This window comes from Polypterus senegalus, chromosome 9 (genome assembly GCF_016835505.1).
Source record: "Polypterus senegalus isolate Bchr_013 chromosome 9, ASM1683550v1, whole genome shotgun sequence".
Lineage (NCBI taxonomy): Eukaryota > Metazoa > Chordata > Cladistia > Polypteriformes > Polypteridae > Polypterus > Polypterus senegalus.
In genome coordinates this window covers 97596669-97616447 of record NC_053162.1, presented here as the reverse complement: position 1 = coordinate 97616447, position 19779 = coordinate 97596669, and the positions used below count along the sequence as shown (strand labels likewise).

The window sequence follows — 19779 nt, the reverse complement described above, 5'->3', positions numbered from 1 at the left end:
GGGTATTTCACTGCCCGCCCAGCACACACAGCTGGTAGTTCTCAATAGTAAGCCTGCTTGTACTGTTACGCACATAGCAGGAAGTTGTCTCTCATCAGTATCAGACGTGTTGACAGGTGCCTTCCTGCTGTGATAGCGTGTATAGCACTGTGCAGAAGAACTCATCTTAACCTTTTGTTTTCACCCTTCAAGAATGTCTCTGAAATACAAATCTGATGCAAGTGTTGGTGATACAGTAAAGAAGAGAAAAACCATCACCATTGAAAATAAAGTAGAAATAATAAAAAGTTCAAAGAGAGGTGAAACTCCATCATTAATCAGCAGAGCACTTGATTACAGTCGGTCAATCAGTAATTATGTTCAATGCTAGACTGGCTAGCCAAAGCTAATGCAGTGTTTTGTGTTCTTTTAATGTTTGAGCTCTTCTGTAGAAGGGGAAAATAAAATTAATAAATTGCTAATTACTAATAAAGTCAGAAATGGGAACCTAGACCATGTAAACATTAGTACAATCCTAACTGTTGTGAAATATATCGATGATGTATTTAACCTGTGGTCAATAAAAAATAATTACTGAAAAAGTAATGAATAAAAAATGTGTGTTTGATTAGACAACATTGGGCATTAATTATATTTATTAAGATGTTTTGCATCACACTTTACAGAATCACACTGATTAGTAGTGATGAGCCTATGGAGTTCATTTTGCAGTGAGTCTGGCAAATCACTATTGTATGGCTTATAAGACTTGCTTTGGATTGTGGCCACAGTACATGGCTAATCATGCATGCAAATCAGCCATGATATGCCACAGGGATCAGTGTTGTATATCTGGTGGTCTACTCATAATATTCTCTTTATGGTCAGCTAATGTACCCCTTAGAGAAAAATACTGTGGGGTGGAAGGCTATAGTACTGATCAGGTTGTGACATCATGCCCGAAGCAGAAAAAGCCTTAAAGTTCTGTGCATGGCTGCTATAGCCTCAAAGAATCATGGCGTGCTGGAAAAAATATTTGTCTAACCTGGCCGCAAGGCAAATTACAAAGAAAATATTCCGCAAACAAGGTGACCAGCCATGTTTGTGTCCGTTCATTAAATGAGCCTCAAATGTGGCCTTTGTGAAATCCAGCTGTGTGAAAATTTTGCACTTTCTTAAACCAATGGAATACAATTATCTAAAGTTTAAGAAAATGTGGAAGATTTTCAAGATTCAATGTGCCTTCTAAAACTGTATGCATACAGGTGCTGTAATATCTCTGTTTTCATTTGCATGATGAACAAATTATTACCATATCTCATGTATGACTGCCTTTTTTAATCAATAAGTTGGGAAAGACTAGTGTTCACTATTTTATTATCAACAGTTTCCATCTCTCCTTTTGTAAAATAAATTGACAAGTATGTAACAGAGCTCAGTTTAGTGTGACTTCATTTTCCACTTGTTACACAGATTCAGCACAGCATGGAGACAATGACCATGCCTGCTCCATGCTGTCCGTCCATGTTGCTCTTGTATTGCTGGAGGAAGCAGCAGCAAGTGTAAGTGCAGAAAAGACAGTTAAGAAATGAACTAGCAGGATATATTCAGTAAGCAAGTTTTTCTTAGTAAAAAGGAAAAAAGGTGAAAAAATAAATTTACTAGACTGAACTATACTTAGTGGTCAGGAAAGTACAGCAATTAAGCAGGCGACAGCTTTTACGATTCATTTATACGAAGGAATGCAAACGGTGCTAGTGGAGAGTGGCCAAGGTATCTTTCAGAGAAATAGTGTGCACCCCTAAGATGGCGCTGAAAGAGAATCCAGACAAGACAGGTTAGAGATAGGTGGGTCAAGGTCACAAGGCACAGGGTAAAGGGTGCACACTGTTTGGTGGAACAGGTGGAAGACCTCCCTGGAAGGGTTAATATGGTCTTGGCCAGAGCAGGGGTGGACCCAGATGTCACTGCCCATGTTGCAAAAAATGACATACATAAGGGAAGTCTGTCACTTCTGCAATCAAAATTAAAAATCGTTAGGTGACAGGCTGAGGAGCAGACCTGACAATGCCAGTCAAGGTAAGATTAACGAGATTAGACAACTTAAATCTTGGTGTAGGGTAGAAAGGTATAGGTTAATGGGGCATTGGAATTCCTTTTGGAAAAGATGTCACCTGTTCTGTCACAATGTGTTACATTTGAACTAGAGGGGTACCAACTTGTTTGGGAGGTGTGTAAGGTTAATCAAGGATTACTTAAACTAGGGAATGGGGAGACCTTCAAAACAAGACTTGATGTTATTTTGGAAGAATTAAGTGGACAGGACTGTTGAACTTCACTGGACTGAATGGCCTGTTCATATCTAGATTGTTCAATTGTTCTTAAAGACACCTTGGTTAACGTTCACTTGCTGGGACTGGCTTCAGATGCTCTGTGACTCAGCCGTGAAAAAGCAGGTTAAGAAAATGGATGGATGGGTGGAACATAGAGCAACTTTATTCTAATTTCTAAGAACTAACATTACTGAATTTTGCAAACTGCTGGAATAGCACCTTTTTTTAAACACAATTTTGTAAAGCTTTGATTATCCATTGCTCAATTAACCGTCAGTCTCCCCTAACTATCAAGGCCAAAAGATGAAAAAAAATGCCCACGACAGACCCTACCTATTAGTGTACTACTACTGCCATGCAGTATGCTATTAGTTATTCAGATTGGAACAACTTCCCCTTGTGCTAGCATGTAGTGTTCCTCCCCATAACCACGTGTCATGCTGCATTTTGAAATCAGTGTCAGTTATGTAACTTCAGTTTTAATAGCGTTTCATTGCTTTTCTCTTTTGTTATAATTAATCTAGTACACATTGTTATGGCTAATAAATGTTTGCGTGTGGTGTTGGAATTGTCACAAAAAATTCAAAATATTAACAATTTACGAAATGGCAAAAGTTTACGGAGTATGAAGAACAACAGTAAGCGGTGTAAAGCGTGATGTTGACAAAATTGAAAAATATGTCAAAAATGAAACCCATTGACAGTAATGTTATTCTGTATTAATGTTAATGTTCTTCTGTACTGTAATTTTCTTTTTAATTTCTGTTATGTTTTATTAAAATATTGTGATATGCAGGCAACTTGTGATGTGGGGGAGTAGAAAGGGTGGAATGAATGGTATGAGCATTGGGACTGGGTGAAGGGCTTCTGTTCTTAAGTGGTGGTAACGCCTCTTAGGAGATGAGTGACAGGAGAAGTTAGGAGACAAAGGGAGGTGCAACTGACGGAAGTTTTGAGTAGGGAGTCAGGAGACAATAAGTAGGAGTGCTGTTGAGAACAACAGATCATAAGTGGCAGGAGATAAACCATATGGTAGGGAAAGATTTCTTTTATTGTTTTTGAAGTATGCTCCATAACCCAGATAACGTAGTATAAGAAAGGTACCATTTGTTACGGAACAAAAGATTCTGAAGTAAAACTTAGAAAACTCCAGTACCTCTGAGTTGCATATGCTGGTTTTTACAATATTATATGAATTAATTTTGTTAACATTAGCATCCCTGAAGCCTATAGAAATATTCGTAATGCTGGGCTACCTTAAACTCCCTCGTGCCTTGTAATCAGTTTTTTTATTATGCAAATGTGTCAATCAGCACAAACAGCAAACAGCCTGCTATCCCCCACTGAGACAGATGAAGTCAAGTCAGATGCAAAATTCTCAGAGCTGAAGTCTGAAGGTGTCTGGAACTGCATAGGGTAAATAATACATCGTTATTTGGAATGCAAACATTTCATGTGTGTTCCGTGTTTACAACGATTTTTGTAAGTGTAGGATGACAGAAAATGTGAGGAAAAATTAAAAGCTTAGCCTTAAAATTAAGAGGAGACATAATTAAAGTGTTTAAAAGCAAATTAGTTTAGTGGATCTAGACTGTTATTTTAAAATGAATTCATCAAGAACATGGGAATACAGTTGGAACCTTGTGAAGCGTAGATTTTGCACAAATGTTTTTCTTTACACAGAGAACCATAGATACATGGAATAAGCTACCAAGTAATATGATAGATAGAAGGACTTTAGGGACTTTCAAAACTAGACTTGACATTATTTTAGAAGAATTTAACTGAATAAGACTGGTGAGCTTTGTTGGGCTGAATGGCCTGTTTTTGTCTAGATTGTTCCAGTGTTCAGCTGTTCTTAAAGAAACGCTGGTTAAGGTTCAGTTGCTGGGACTAGCTTAAGATGCTCTGTGACCATGCCCTGAATAAGCAGGTTAAGTAAATGGACGGAAGGATGGAACAAAAAGAAACTTCATGCTAATTTGCATGTATCAACATTACGAAATTTTGCAAAATGCTGGTATAGTACATTTTTAAACACCACAATACTTTTTTACTGCTAATAAACCATGTAACATTACTTAAAATACAAACCAGAAATAACCAAATGTTACTTTTGTTACTGTTGGTCATTCAATTACTTCAACTAGTCCAGTGTTTCTTAAACTGTGTTCAGGGTATTGCAAAAATGTACAGTAGTTTTGTAAGCAGTAAGTCATAATACCTTGCTCAGTTGCAGTTTCTGAAAAATGAACACCAAGGGGTCTGAACTCAGTGCAATACTGGATCTGGAATTGCACTGCTCACACAATCCAGAAATTCCACTGTGCGTCGTAGTACTTACTAAACATCTCTTTAGTTAGATGCATGCAGTGTTGCCAATCATCACTGTGCAACTAGTTGCGTGCATTAATTAAAATTATTAGTATTATTGCATTTACTTTTTGATTTTTTTTTAACTCTTATGAGTAAACATGCTAATTAAAGAAAGAAAAGAGAAATAAAGACTACAACTCAAACCAACTGAAATTCATTGTGATCAATCATTTCAAATTGTTGTCAATTAAATTGGAAGACTATTTCTCTTTAAGTTAGGACCCAAGAGATTTTTGCTACTTCACTTTTTTCTGCAAACTTGAGCAAAAGAGGATTTTCAGCTGTCACTGCTGCTGCAACCAAAACAAAACACTGACTTAGGCTAACATGACACCCACATTAAGGCTATCTTTACCGAACCTTACACCAGATACTGATGTCATTTGATGCAAGCCCCTTCTTCTCATTAAGACTATGCAATTATGCTTATCATGTTTGAAACCTCAAGCTAATATTATATCTTCTTACACTGTTTTCACATGATTGCTTATTTTGTCATTTTCTTTTTTTGGAGAATGCCTAGACAATAAGCCAAAGTAAAGTGAGCAGTGACTTAATCAGCATGATTACAAAGAGCAAATATGCTTTTTACCCGTATAATTTGCACATAGAAGTGAAAAATTTTATACTGAAGACTGAAGATGAATATTGGTGTTGGGGGGTCACTAAACAGTTGAATTGAAATTAACAAGTACACTAGGAGGATCCAGAGTCAGAAAGATCAATACAGTCAATAAGGTATAATAAATCCAACCAGCAGAAACACTATCTGATCCACTTTAAACTACCACATCTATCATTCACTCCAAGAACCACAGGCTGTTTACAGTACAAGCTGGAAACAGAATGTATATCAAAGTGTCTCTTTTCGCAGGGAAGATTTATAAAACTGGTTAAATAACATAAATGACAACTATCCATCCATCCATCCCGTTATATCCTAACACAGGATCACGGGGGTCTGCTGGAGCCAATCCCAGCCAACACAGGGAGCAAGGCAAGAACAAATCCCGAGCAGGGCGCCAGCCCACCGCAGGGTACACGCATACACCCACAAAGCACACACTAGAGACAATTTAGGATCGCCAATGCACCTAACCTGCATGTCTTTGGACTGTGGGAGGAAACGGGAGCACAAACAAGCAAACTCCACACAGGGATGACCCGGGAAGACAACCCAGGTCTCCATACTACGAGGCAGCAGCACCACCGTGTTGCCCTAAATGACAACTATTAAAGACAAATTAAAAAAAAAAACAGGAAAAGAGAACTAAACCAGTGAGAAGTGGCACAAATAAAAATTAATATGAGACATTAAATGTTAAAATGACTTGCCATATGTTTAATTTACTGTCTTGTGCCATTCTTACCTGCAGGTCTACTCACAATAGTGGCAGCAATTCGAAAAGTACCAATAAAAAGGTACACAAACATTTAAAAGAATATATAGAATGCAACTTATGTTTAATTATAACCATTGTTACAAAAGGCAGGCACCTTGCTTGGGATAAATAGTGTTTCCTTGTATGAGCAGGAAACAAAATGGATAGACAGTGGAAGACTACTTACCAGGGCTATGTGTTCCCTTGGTATGCAGAGAGGCAGCACCGTTCTGGTGGCACTCCTTTTTTGGCCATCCACAGTGCTACATGTGGGTTATGGTTTTAATAGATAGTTTTCATGGGGTCTTTGTGTGCCACTGGATAGAGCTGCTGGGAAGAGGCTCCCCTGTCACATGGAGGCTTCTGATATGTATACAATACAGTTTTATCCAAAGTAAAAACAAGTAACTCTCTTTGTTGGGATGGAACTATGAATGTTATTAATTTGTATTTCTTGGTTTAGTGCGGTTTCACAAATACTTGTCAATCACACATTAATAAACTGGATTTCTTGTTGAATAACAGAACCCATGGACTGTGGACACCGTAGGGGTGGCTTAGACATCACCGCAGTTCTCTGCATTATTATAGAAGAAGACAAAAATGGTGGTGCTCGATAATGCTATAAAACTTATTTAAAGTTGATTCATTCAATGTTGATTTAAAATTGCTACAAACCACAACACTATATTGACAGTGATGCCTAAATTTATAAGTGCCTCATTATTAAATGAACTTGAATAAATATTTACCTTCAAGAAAGAGCCATTCTCTTTCTTCCATATTCTGGATATTGTCTCGGCATGAGCTAAAACAAAATCATGTTTCATTCTGTTTCATCATGGCTTAGGTGTTTGAGGTGCATTGGCTTTTTGAAAAATGCAAGGTTTTGTTTGATAAAATCATTTCATTTCACAGCTATTGTCATGTGTTCACAGTGCAATAAAATTCATATCTGCATGTTTGACCAACACAGAGAAGGCTGCCACTGTCCATGTCCAGAGGCCAAAATCTTATGCTGTTACAGTATAAAATATAATCCAAAGGCTAAAATTTAATTTCACATGCCAAGTTTTATGAGGAGTTTAAAGAAAGCCACATTGTTACTTAAGGATTTGGCAACAGTGTGCATCCCTTTTGGACATGTATATTTCTCAGAAATTTTTCAGCATGAAAGGAAATTGGGAAAACTGTCTTTTCAAAATTCACCATGTCTAAACACAACCCTGCTGTGGGCTGGCACCCTGCCCAGGGTTTGTATCTGCCTAGTGCCCTATGCTGGCTGGGATTGACTCCCGCAGACCCCCATGACCCTGTGAGGATATAGCGGGTTGGAAAATGACTGAATGACTAAACACAACCCATAATGTGACAAAATGAAGTACAAAAGCAGTAATCCAATGATACAATAAAACTGTTATTCAGATTAACTGAGAAGAAAGCACTGTATCTGAGGTCCTAGAGGAGATCCAGCTTTGGCCACAAGAAAACTCTTTTTGCACTGTTAACAATATCATTCTCCCCATTGTAAGGGGAGTGCATTTAGCTCAGTCCTAACTCTCCCCATTGTAAGGGGAGTGCATTTAGCTCAGTCCTAACTGTTGTTTTACTTTGTAGATTTTTATTTGTAAGCTGGGAATTGTGTTTTTTAGGTACATTCACGTATAATACAAAACACACATATTGGGATAGCCAATAGTCTCCCGGTCTGTCCACATCAAACATCTAGGCCCATCATGGACCAATTTAATTGAAGTCTGACACACATATTCTCCAAGGAAGTTTGTCAAGACAACTCAATTTTCACTGAAATATCAGTAACAGATTGTGCTGGACACAGTTTTGAAATTTTCAGAATCTCCCATTGAAAAGAATTGGTGAATTTGCAAGCTCGACTATCTTAAAACAGAGAAACTTTATGTGCGACTTCAACTATGAATTAGTTCACACTGTACCTTGAGAGCAATTAAACCAACTTGTATATTTTCCTCTTTTTCACCTCTGACAGACACTAACACAAGTTAATACAAAAACTAGCAGACTGTGTGCACAAGGTAGAAAGTCACTTTCACAGCTGGATGCTTGCGCACAGTGGGCTGCAATCCTCTTATCAGCAGTCCAGAAAGCATGCGCAGAAATCACTGTATGCATCTTTGTCCACCTGATGCTTGAATTAGTAATGGTAACTTAAATGACAGAATCCTTACTAAGCCAAAATTGAAACTTTCTTCAATTTAGCAGTCAACTGATCATAAAATTGTCATGTATTAAATCTTGATTTACCGGCATAAGGATGTAATTTACAATGACAAAATTTAGGATACTGTTATGGTCTGATATTGGTAATTTACAAACATGTAAAGGAAATTGATGTGAATTAGTTTTACACAGCGGTGCAAGCACTGTACCTGAATCCTCTCACTGTGAAGTAAGAAAACCTTTACATTTTCTTCAGTTGAAGACAACTTCCTGAAGTCAATTCTAAAGATGCTTCTTTTTAAGCAGTTTAATTTCTTCTGCATGGTGTACAGTACTACAGGAAACCAGGATTATAACAGATTGCTGGTTGGAATCATATTCAGCGAATATTAATAAAGTGAAAAATGTAAATCCAATAACTTGCAGGAAGTTTTTGAAAATGATAGTTTTGAACTTTAAAGTCTGCCTGATAAATAACAAGTGTTCCAATTTGCCAAAACATGTCTCCATAATTGCTCTAGAACATACATTATACTGTCCCAGTACTGTACTTATCAAATTTATGATATTTGGGACTGGTTGGATTTCTTCTGACCTAGTGCCATCTTATTTACGAGGGATATCCAGAAAAAAAGGTTACAACAGCTGTTAAAAATCAAAAAATGAATATATTTCAACCAAATTTACAGGGTATGTTCCAAAATATGTGTTTATTTCTCAACATAATCGCTGTCAACTTCGATGCACTTCTTCAGCCTGGGCACCAGCTTTTTTATACCCTCGTCGAATACGCTCCACTCCACCTCGGGAAGCCACTTCTCCAGTGTCTCCTTCACCTCCTCATCGTTGGAAAAACGTTTCCCACCCAAGAATTCTTTCAGTTTGGTGAAAAGGTGAAAATCTGAGGGCGCAAGGTCCGGAGAATAGGGTGGGTGGGTAACAATATCCCATCCAAAGGACACAAGCAGGTCCTGAGTGACATGAGCGGTATGGGGTCTGGTGTTGTCGTGAAGGAGGGACACACCACGAGTCAGCATTCCCCTCCTTTTGTCTTTAATCTTTTTTTCAATTTTTTAGGGACTCACAATATGTTTCAGCATTGATGGTGGTCCCTTTGGCCATGAAATCCACCAACAAAACCCTTTTCTGTCCCAAAGACAGATGCCATAATCTTCCGCTCTGAAAACTGAACTTTGAATTTTTTGGCTGATGGGGAATGGGTATGGCGCCATTGTTGGGACTGCCTTTTGGACTCAGGAGTATAGTGACATATCCAAGTTTCGTCTCCAGTCACAATAGAGTCAAGGAACGCCTCACCTTCGATTTCATAACGCTGAAGAAATTCACGTGCAGCCAAAACGCGATTTTGGCAATGTTCTGGAGTCAACATTTTTGGCATCCATCTTGTTCCTGTAATCAAGTTTGTCTGAGACAATTTCACCCATGAGACTTCGTGAGATGTGTGGGAACATTTCATGAAGGGTGTCAATCGTCACACGACGATCACTGCGAATTTTTTCATCAACTTGCTGCAGAAGCTTTTCTGAAACAAAAGACGGCCTCACACTCCTTTCTTCGTCATGAGTGTCAGTACGACCTTCTTTGTCGTACCTAACCCACTTGTAAACATGCTGACGTGACATTACCTCAGGTCCATAAGTTTCCACAAGCCGACGATGGATCTCGGACGCGATTCGCGACGCAAAGTGTGGAACTTGATGACCAAACGAATCTCGCATCGGCGGTAGGTGAAGCAAACAGCCTCAGCAGAGGTTGACGAACTCGCTTGCTGTGATGACATTTCACAACTGACTGACGTAGTCCCGGGCTTATTTTGACCGTTAGGACCCCCCTACACGCAGGTATGCCAACCTTCGAAAAAAAAATTCCCTGCACCCTCCAGGGCACTTGTAACCTTTTTTTCTGGATATCCCTCGTATGTTTAGCCTGTCGTTTTTGCTTCTCTCAACCCCACCATGTTTATGATGAGTCAGAGCTCATGCTGTCCACTGCTGCTCCTATTTTAATTTTGTGCACTTTGATTCTGGTGTGACAATTAAGAATACTTTCAGCTTGTTTTTTTTTTGAACCCACCCATAAGTCTTTTAGACCCATTTAAGTCCAGCACAAGGCAAGACTTACTATCAAACGGAAAGTTAGCTGTATTCTGCACTTACGCCAGCAAGTTAAAAACAGTTATTCAGTCACACAGCATGATATTCATTGAAACCTTGATAAATGTCACAAATGGAAAGAAATTAAACTAAAAAATAAGGCTGGAGAAAACAACCCTTCAGTTTAGTACTGCATGCATGTCTTTGCAAAAGTGGAAAAAAAGCCCACTTTGACTGGATAAACATGCAGACTTCACTAGGGCTACAACTAACACGTACTTTGATACTTGAATTATCCGGCAATTAATTGATTAGTTAGATTGTAAAAAAAATAGATTATTTCAACTTAATATTAAACATATAAAATGCATAAAACAAATGTTTAATATTTTCATAAACGTGTTTTTAAAACTATTTGTAGATATTTTAAACAAATTATAGTTTTTTAAAATACATTTACAGTGATCCCTCGCTATATCACGCTTCGACTTTCACGGCTTCACTCTATCACGATTTTTTTCTCATACACGCTTACGTCACTACGCATGCGCTTTCTGAGAACTTTTACCTAAGCCCTACGATGGCTCCTAAACGTGCTGCTTTTTCTAAGCCTTCTGACAATAAAACTAAGCGCCGGAGGAAGATGCTTACTATCCAGGAGAAGGTGAAACTCTTGGATATGATTAAAGATGGTAATACCCTACAAAAGCATCCTCACGTATATGAAAAGACAGTGCCAGCAACAGCCTATCAAGATGTTCATCAGCCGCGCACCCAGACACCCACTGCTTAGTCCTAGTACTCCTTCAGCGGAAGAAGACAACAACGCACCTGCTGAAGATACTGCACCACCTCTGAAGACTCTCCTACTGAGGTCGTGCCTTCACAGGTTAGTGGTTGTGTGTAAGAACTATGTGTGTTTACGTGCAATTAAATGTACAGTACAATAATCTACTATATAAAAGCAATCGGGATTGTCCTTTCGTCCCGTGAGTGCAAAGCGTAGCGGTAGTCCGCTTATTACAGACTTACTACTTGCGGCTTGAGGTACGAAGCGACGCGATGTGAGCAGAGTTCTGGTGCTCTCATCGTTCCCTTGCTTTTGTGCGCGATGCGCTGGAAAAATAGACAAAATTATGTCTCTGGAAATAATTAATGTTGATGGAGTACAAATGCCTCACCGCATAGTAAATATCTGGGGAGATGGTGCTTGCTTATTCTCATCTATAGCTTATTTAGTGCATGAAACTCCGTCTTTAGGGGTACAGATTCGGGCTGACATTGTACGACTTTGGACAGGCACTTGAGGGGATAAAAAAAAACTTTGGTATATGGGAGATGTTATGAATGGGCACTTTGATGTTCTCATTCCCTACACTTACATGCCTGATGTACACATGGAGCGCACAAAAATTGAGGATAAAAGTCGGTCGCCTTAAAAGGCGAGTGAGCCTAGTAATATGATATTTGTAATGTCTAATTTGTCTTATTTTCTCTTATTTTATCTAATATATTGGGTAATACGAGTGTAATGGTGACTAAAGGGTGTTATTTCTATTTCATGTCTAGAGGGCTCTAATAATGTTAAAAAACGTATTTAGAAGGTCGTAAACAGGTTTTCTATACTCTGCGAAAATATTCGATTTATAAATAAAGAATACTACTTCGCAAAAATTCATTTATCACGGTAGAGTCTGGAACGGATTAACTGTAATAAACGAAGGTTCACTGTATATAATAATAAACTGTAAATAAATAGTGTTACTGTATATAAAAAGAAAAAACTTAGTAGCACTTGTGGCACTGCTTTTGCAATGAACACACATACAATTACCTTAAAATGTTAAAAGTTACCAATATATTAACTAAACTCGCTATGTGGCTTATGTATTCAGTTTCACATTAAACTGTCACTTTTTTTTAAGTTTTTTTCTTTTCTGTGAAAGAAATGGTTTACTGGCAAAGCATCATGTAAATATCTAACCACCTCAATACTCCACAACAGAAAAGTCTGTTGAGGAAACGTCAGGTTGTTTTCATTTTGCAGAAAAGCAAGTGATTTTATTTGTGTTAAACTCAAATGTTAAACTTAGTCATCTTCTATGACTAAATATAGTATCTAGAAAAAACTGGGACAACCTCAGTAAAGTTTGTCATTTTTACTGGACCTTTGCATCTTCTAACCTGCATATTTCCAGAATACATGACATCAATATGATTTTACTTTAGAATAATTAGAAACAATTGTGTAACCAAACAATCAGTCTATTTTGACAACAATAATTATTTTGAATATTTAAAAAATAAAGCATGTTGAAAAATGTCTGCTGCTGTATACCACTTTAATGGCTAAGCTTTTCAAAAATCTGTTCCCTTTTTAGACAGAAAACTATTTAACAACCATGAAAACACTGTTTTTTACATTTTATTTAACTTTTCAAATCAACTTTCACATCACCTTTACAGAATGCTTATTCCTAAATTTCCAAAACATGTCTAAATTCTAGTGTAAACACAGCAATAATTACATTCTTTTCTTAAACAAAACAAAGACCCTAAATTTACTCAAATATTTCCTTAAAACAAAGATGACACATAGCCATTGGATGGAGATAGAAACAAAAAGAGAAAGATTGGTCTTTTGGGGCTATTGATAGTCAGCACCTTCCAGATTTTAAATGAAATCCTTTATTTAACACATCAACTTCTTTTTAGGTGCAGAAACTGCAAGGAAACTTTCTTTAAATTGCCACATCTAACAAAGACAAATATAATGTATCACTGCAACTATTTATTTTACGTTTAGATGTGTACATTTTCATGATCTACACTTAAGGTTTTGGCAAATTAAAATAAACTGACAACTTTCTGAACAGCTCTCTCAACTTCAACATATCTTCAACAATATAACATCATTTACCCCCGTATGGTGACTGACAGTTGGTGCCTTAACAAAGGTGTATTTGAAAAACACATGCCCTCTCCTGAGCTGTCTTTGTGCATGTAATGAGCATAAATGCAATAATGCATTTTGCCCACTGCAGCATACTTTTGGGAGAGGCTGCCTATAGATCTTTTGCAAGAAAACTGAGCATAGCTTTGTGGCATGATAATAATAATGTTTTAAATCTCTTGGGATGGTAGATTTAGATCAAATTTTATAATGTTTCATTTATCTCATTTCATTTATCTATCTGAAACTCTCACTCTAGCCATAGCGCTGAAATATCCACAATGAAACTGTCTAAAATTGACTTCTGCTATTATTCAGAATTTTAAAAGGATATTATAATATTATAGAAACTTACAAAAAAAAAATCTTTGTGATATGAAATCATTGTTTACATTGTCATTTTTATCCCCAAAACACCCCCCATTCCCATCCATTTAAATGTATACCCCTTAAGATCTCTCCTACACAAATTATAAGTTAGGCAAAGCATTTTCCACTTTTTCTTTGTTGAGAATTTCCAGGAACTGGTTTTAGTTACCAAATATAATTTTATGTTTTCTTTTTTTAATTAATTCATATAAAAATGCTGTAGATGAACAAATAAAACTGTGTAGATTGAAAAGATACACAAATGGGGCATAATAATACAAAGGGATTGCCATCAAGTATGTTGTAAATTGTTAACGTTACTATTTTTATGATATCAAGAGTTAAAGTTCACTAAAATGCTTCTATAAAGAGTGGAACAGGAACCAAAATCCATTTTTAGTGATAGACACACAAAAGAAATATTTTCCACAACAAATAGGTGACAATCCACCAGTTTCCATTTCTGAACCATAACATCTTGCAATTTGTAGTGATTCAATGTTGTCCAATGTCACACACGCGTGCTTTGGGATCAGCCAAAGGGTCCGATTCAAGGTGTTAAAACATTAGAAAAGGGTTGGTAATAAGTATTAATACCTTTATCTTCTTACTACAGACCTACAGAAGAATAACTCCTTCTTCACTTCCATCCCATCCTGATGACCTCACTTCCAACTTTCTGCCTCCTTAATATAAGAACCCTCCATTAACTCATCTTTTTGTTTTCTGTTATTTTACAGTTCCAAAGAACGGTTTCAGTCTTTTAAGACTTATCATCTTGCTACAATATACGGGGAGGATCCCCAAATCTTTTTTGTGTCTCCTTTGCCTTATTACACCAATTTGAATTAAAATATTAAACTGAAGAGTCAGCTTTGAAATGCATAGCTGTTGATGGATTCTGGTATAAACACTGGTGTGCAGCAGTTGGTGTATTCTGAAATAGTCTGGAAATGTGAACTCTACCTAAGACACAAATCATCCCTAAATAAATTTACATAAATTCAGTTAATAATTTTGTTACATGCACATGTGAAAATATTGCCAACCACTAAGAAATTCCAAGGGAACAACATTTCATTAATCCATGCATTTTCAAATTTAAAGGAATACTCTACCAATCTCCACATTCACTGATCAAGAATCTTATCTTCAATCCAAAAGTGCAACCTCATGTGAAGGGGCTTTCTGTTTGCAGACTATTTTCATTTTCTGGAGGCATCTGTTCAGCAGTATTTCAGCAAAAAAATTCATATGCTTTAAATGTTGTGAGCATAAAACTGGATAACTTGACATGTGGATTATGCAACAAGATTAATGGGAGATTTTTTTTCAAAGACATTGATACTGTTTGCTGTTGTCCAGCACTTGTCGACACAGGCTCCCTTTGTTATCTTCATTCTCCATGAATGCAGCAGATTAAAATTTGTTTCCAGACATTACTAAAAACTACATGGGGTAAGTAATATGAGTGGAGTATTCATTTAATATAATTTAGTGTGCATGAACCTGGGGCCAAAGCCAACTCCAGCAATACTAGGTGTAAGACAAACCCGAACCCTAAATGGAGTGCCACAAAATTGTAAGGCATAATTACAGGCAAGCAACACACTCATTCATGTGTAGCCAATTAAAAGATAATAATTAAACCCAACCTCTTTGGGCCATGAAAGAAACTTTCCAAGTACCAGTATGAAATCCATGTGGAACAAAGGAGAATATAAACTTCCCATACAAAGTGACAGGCCAATGAACAGTAAAACAGAACAGTAATAGTAATCACTGCATCACTGTCTGGTTCATTAACAAATTCATTTAATACACAACAATAATATTAATTAAACCCAACCTCTTTGGGCCATGAAAGAAACTTTCCAAGTACCAGTATGAAATCCATGTGGAACAAAGGAGAATATAAACTTCCCATACAAAGTGACAGGCCAATAAACAGTAAAACAGAACAGTAATAGTAATCACTGCATCACTGTCTGGTTCATTAACAAATTCATTTAATACACAACAATAATATACAAACAATCAACACTAGAATCCCTGAAGCCTACGAAAAAACTCCTGGGCCACCTTAAATTCCCTTGCACCTTTACATTAGCGTCATTGTTTTGTAAATGTGTCAATCAGCACAAGCAGCAAGCAGCCTGCTATCCCATCCTCCCACTGATGCAGCTTGTTGTACACTAAGTTCTCCAAGCTCAAATCAGTTTATCTGGTTGTGAGGTGCCTTGAATTGTATAGGGTAAATAATATATCCCTATACATTTCATGTGTGTTCCATGTCTACAATGATCTATGTAAATGCAGGATGACAGGAAATGTGAGGCAAGAAATGTTGAACACATAAATAGAATAGAAACATTTTTAATGTTCTGCTAATAACTGGCCAAATGCTGACATGAAGTGTATAATGTGTGAAGACTGAAGTCCAAATATCAAATAAACACTTTCACAAAAACACACAGTTATAACAGAATAAGTACACTTTTTTTCAAAAATTTAAACAAAATAAAAGAAATTGGTATAGGGTACGACACACACCCACCCACATACTGTATACGGCTGGTGTAGAGGTAAAACTGCTGTCTCCAAGTTGAGAGGTAGTAGGTTCGATGCCAGGGCTTTCATGCATTAACTGTTTTGAGTAGTGAGCGGCTATTTATTACTACTATTATAGAATAAAAACATACATTTGATTTATCTGAGTCTGTAACAGAAAGTGTAAATTTATGGTAACTTTTATTTCTCTCAGTCACATTCACACTCCCTCTAATCTACCACAGTTAGTTTTCAAACAAACACATGCTGTAACAGAGATGAAATCAGATGATGATGAGGTTTATATATCAGAGAAACAGAACAGAAGCCCTCCCTGCAAAAAACATCCAGTCATATATAAGAACAATGCAGCTGCACCATGCGTAAAGGCGAAAGATGGCACCGTTTGGATGCAGCAAGAGGTTGGGCGTCATTCTGACAGTGAATCTGCCACACGCATGTCCTTCAACGAAACAGCTGGGCTTACAGATCTCTCCAAGGTATTTTGCAAAGTTCTGTTTATGATTATGTTTTGTGATGGTTTTTATATAAAAAACATTTATATGTTACTTATATAAAAGCCAGCTTGAATGTTATGTACCTTGATTTATTTACTTATCTTCCTACAGTGTAAAGTCACAAGTAGACGGCACAGCTTCCTGTGTTTGATCGACCCAGGCATGCTGACAAAGCACATGTGCAATGCCACTCCTTATTCAGGGAAAGATCCCAGTCATCCCAGGGGAGAAACACTTTCTGAGACTAAGGTCATAAAGCTTATGGAACCATTTCTGGACAAAGGCAGAATCATAACAACAGTTGTTTAAAGTGAGACATGAGCTTCCACCTGTAGCTTTAGTCACTTGCGTACTAAAGTAGATTGTAAGCATGCCCTTGTCGATACAAACACAGTAAGAGCTCTGCAGTCTACTTGTGACTTTATGCTGTAGGAAGATAAGTAAATAAATCAAGGTAAATAGGTAAATAACATTCAATCTGGCTTTTATACAGTATAAGTAACATATAAATGAAAAAGACCATCACAAAATATAAACACAAACAAGACTTGGCACAATACCTTGGATAGATCTGTAAGCCCTGCTGTTTTATTGAAGGACATGCATGTGGCAGATTCACTGGCAGGATGACACCTGACATCTTGCACAATCCAAACGGTGCCATCTTTTGCCTTTACGCCTGGTGCAGCTTGCGTTGTTCTTATGTGTGAGTGGATGTTTCTTGCAGGAAGCACTTCTGTTCTCCTTCTCCGATGTAGAGCCCTCATCCTCATCTGAGTTCACCTGCATTATAGCACATCTTGAATTGAAAACTAACAGTGTCAGATCAGGTTTTGAGGAGGAGGGTAACACTAACGTTTACAAGTACCATAAATTTACACCGGCTGTTACAGACTCAAATAGTAGTAAAAGTATGTTTTTATTCTATAATAGTAGTAATAAACAGCCCCTCACTACTCAACACAGTTAATGCAAGAAAGCGCAGGGATCAAACCTGCCACCTCTCGGCTTGAAGACAGCAGTTCTTACCTCTCCACCAGCCCAGCAGACATGTGGGTGTGTGTAGTACCCTATCCTAATTTCTTTTACTTTGGTTAAATTCTTAAAAAAAAGTGTACTTGTTTTGTTATATCTGTGTCTTTTGTGAAAGTGTTTATTTTAGATATTTGGACTTCAGTCTTCACACATTATACACTTCATGTCAGCATTTGGCCAATTAATAGTAGAACATGAAAAAAGTTTCTGTTCAAGTTATATGTTCAACATTTCTTGCCTCGCATTTCTTGTCATCCTCCATTTACATACATCGTTGTAGACACAGAACACACATTAAAATGTATGTGTCCCAAACAACAATATATTATTCACCCTATACAATTCAAGGCACCTTACACCTAGATAAACAGATCTGAGCTCTGAGAATCTTCTTTGCGACTTGAGCTGTGTTGGTCGGGGGATGGGATAGCAGGCTGCTTGCTGCTTGTGATCAACACATTTGCAAAACAAAAGACACTAATGGAAAGGGGCGAGGGAATTTAAGGTGGCCCGGGATTATGAGCTTTTTCATAGGCTTCAGGGATTCCAGTGTTAAAAAAGGTAATACCATAAAACATTTAAAGATGAGAGTACATTAATACATATAACAATGTTTGTGTACTAAAACACTTGCAATATCTTTATTTAAACTAAGCAATATTTAGTTCAACTGACTTGGGGGATGCTCTAATAGTGCTCTGTATGCATGTTGGTGGTCCACTCCGCGCAAAACATATAACTTCCAAAAGTAAATATCTCCATATTAAGCCTACTTTCAAAAGGCCAATGCACTGTGTAAAAATACTGGTTACAGGAAATGCAGTACAAACACACTGTTATATTCAAACACAGCTTATTCTCCTGAAAAGTGGAAAAAATAGCAAGTTATTGTTCAAGAATTCATTTTAGCGTATATACTACAATAAAAACAATTCTGTCCATTACCTTGATCAGAGTGTCCAGGCAGCTGATTTCTAATCGCTGACGTTTTCTTTCAGGTTTATCTGCATCATCAGTTTCATCATGGTTTTCAAGGGCCACTATGTTTACATTAAAGAATAAAGGTAAAGGTGTCATTTATTTTGCTCAATTTTATTAAGATGATCACAGCTTTACACCCTTGAAATCTTTGACCCTAACCATTTGTCTCAGTTGTGGCTCTTTTAAATAACTTCAGTATTTTGCATACAGTTTTCTTATGCCAGTGTGAACAAAAATGCAAATAAACACTTACCAGGATGATCTTGACTCAAGTCTTCAACTGCAATCTGCAACATTTCCACCAGGTCCTGATCAGACATCATTCAGCCACCCTGCCAAATAAAAACAGCATTGTAGTTCTCCATTTTACTGCTGAATTAAATGGAACAAGCAGAGGGGAAACCACAACAATTGCCTTTAATTTTATTTTGTTTATTTAAAGCCAGAAACAAAAATGATTTAAATGCATTTTTAATGTAGAAATTATCTGAAGTTGAGACATAAGCCATTTACTAACTAAAAACACCAAATGTTACGCTTATTTTCTAAATACAGTACATACACCTACAAGAGAAAATACTGTTATATACAGTACCTGCTATAAAACAGTAACATTTACACTTCTCTTCCCAGTATTAAAATACATAATAATACACAGAAAATGTTTTAAACTTTTAGTTAAAATAAATAGGAAATACAAATTACATTTTCTTTAAGTTGGGTATAATAAAAAAGAGAATGATTGAGAAGTAACCATATAGAACCTGTTCCACATGGAAAAGATCAGACTTAAATTAAAGACAAATATACAGAATCTGAGCCTGTTTTGACGTGAATATAAAGAACAAACTCCAAAGCCTGGTGTCTTGCCACAACCCTCCCTTGCATAAACTGTGAGCACCAAATATCATTGTATAGAGCATTTTTTCATACATCGCTGAGCTGCTAGGTGACAAAACAAAACTAGCATCTACCCTATTGTACCATGCT

General features: G+C 37.0%; 1 protein-coding gene across 1 annotated transcript in view; it reads right to left on the bottom strand.

Annotated features, from left to right (window-relative positions):
• LOC120534880 (protein BANP-like) overlaps positions 1–19109 on the bottom strand; it is a 196909-nt gene extending 177800 nt beyond the window's left edge. The window contains exons 1-2 of the mRNA XM_039762395.1: positions 19043–19109; positions 18754–18848 (exon numbers count right to left, since the gene is read on the bottom strand). Of these exons, the coding sequence (XP_039618329.1) occupies positions 18754–18848; positions 19043–19109 (162 nt within the window). The remainder of the gene's footprint in view (positions 1–18753; positions 18849–19042) is intronic.
• Positions 19110–19779: the final 670 nt, after the last annotated feature.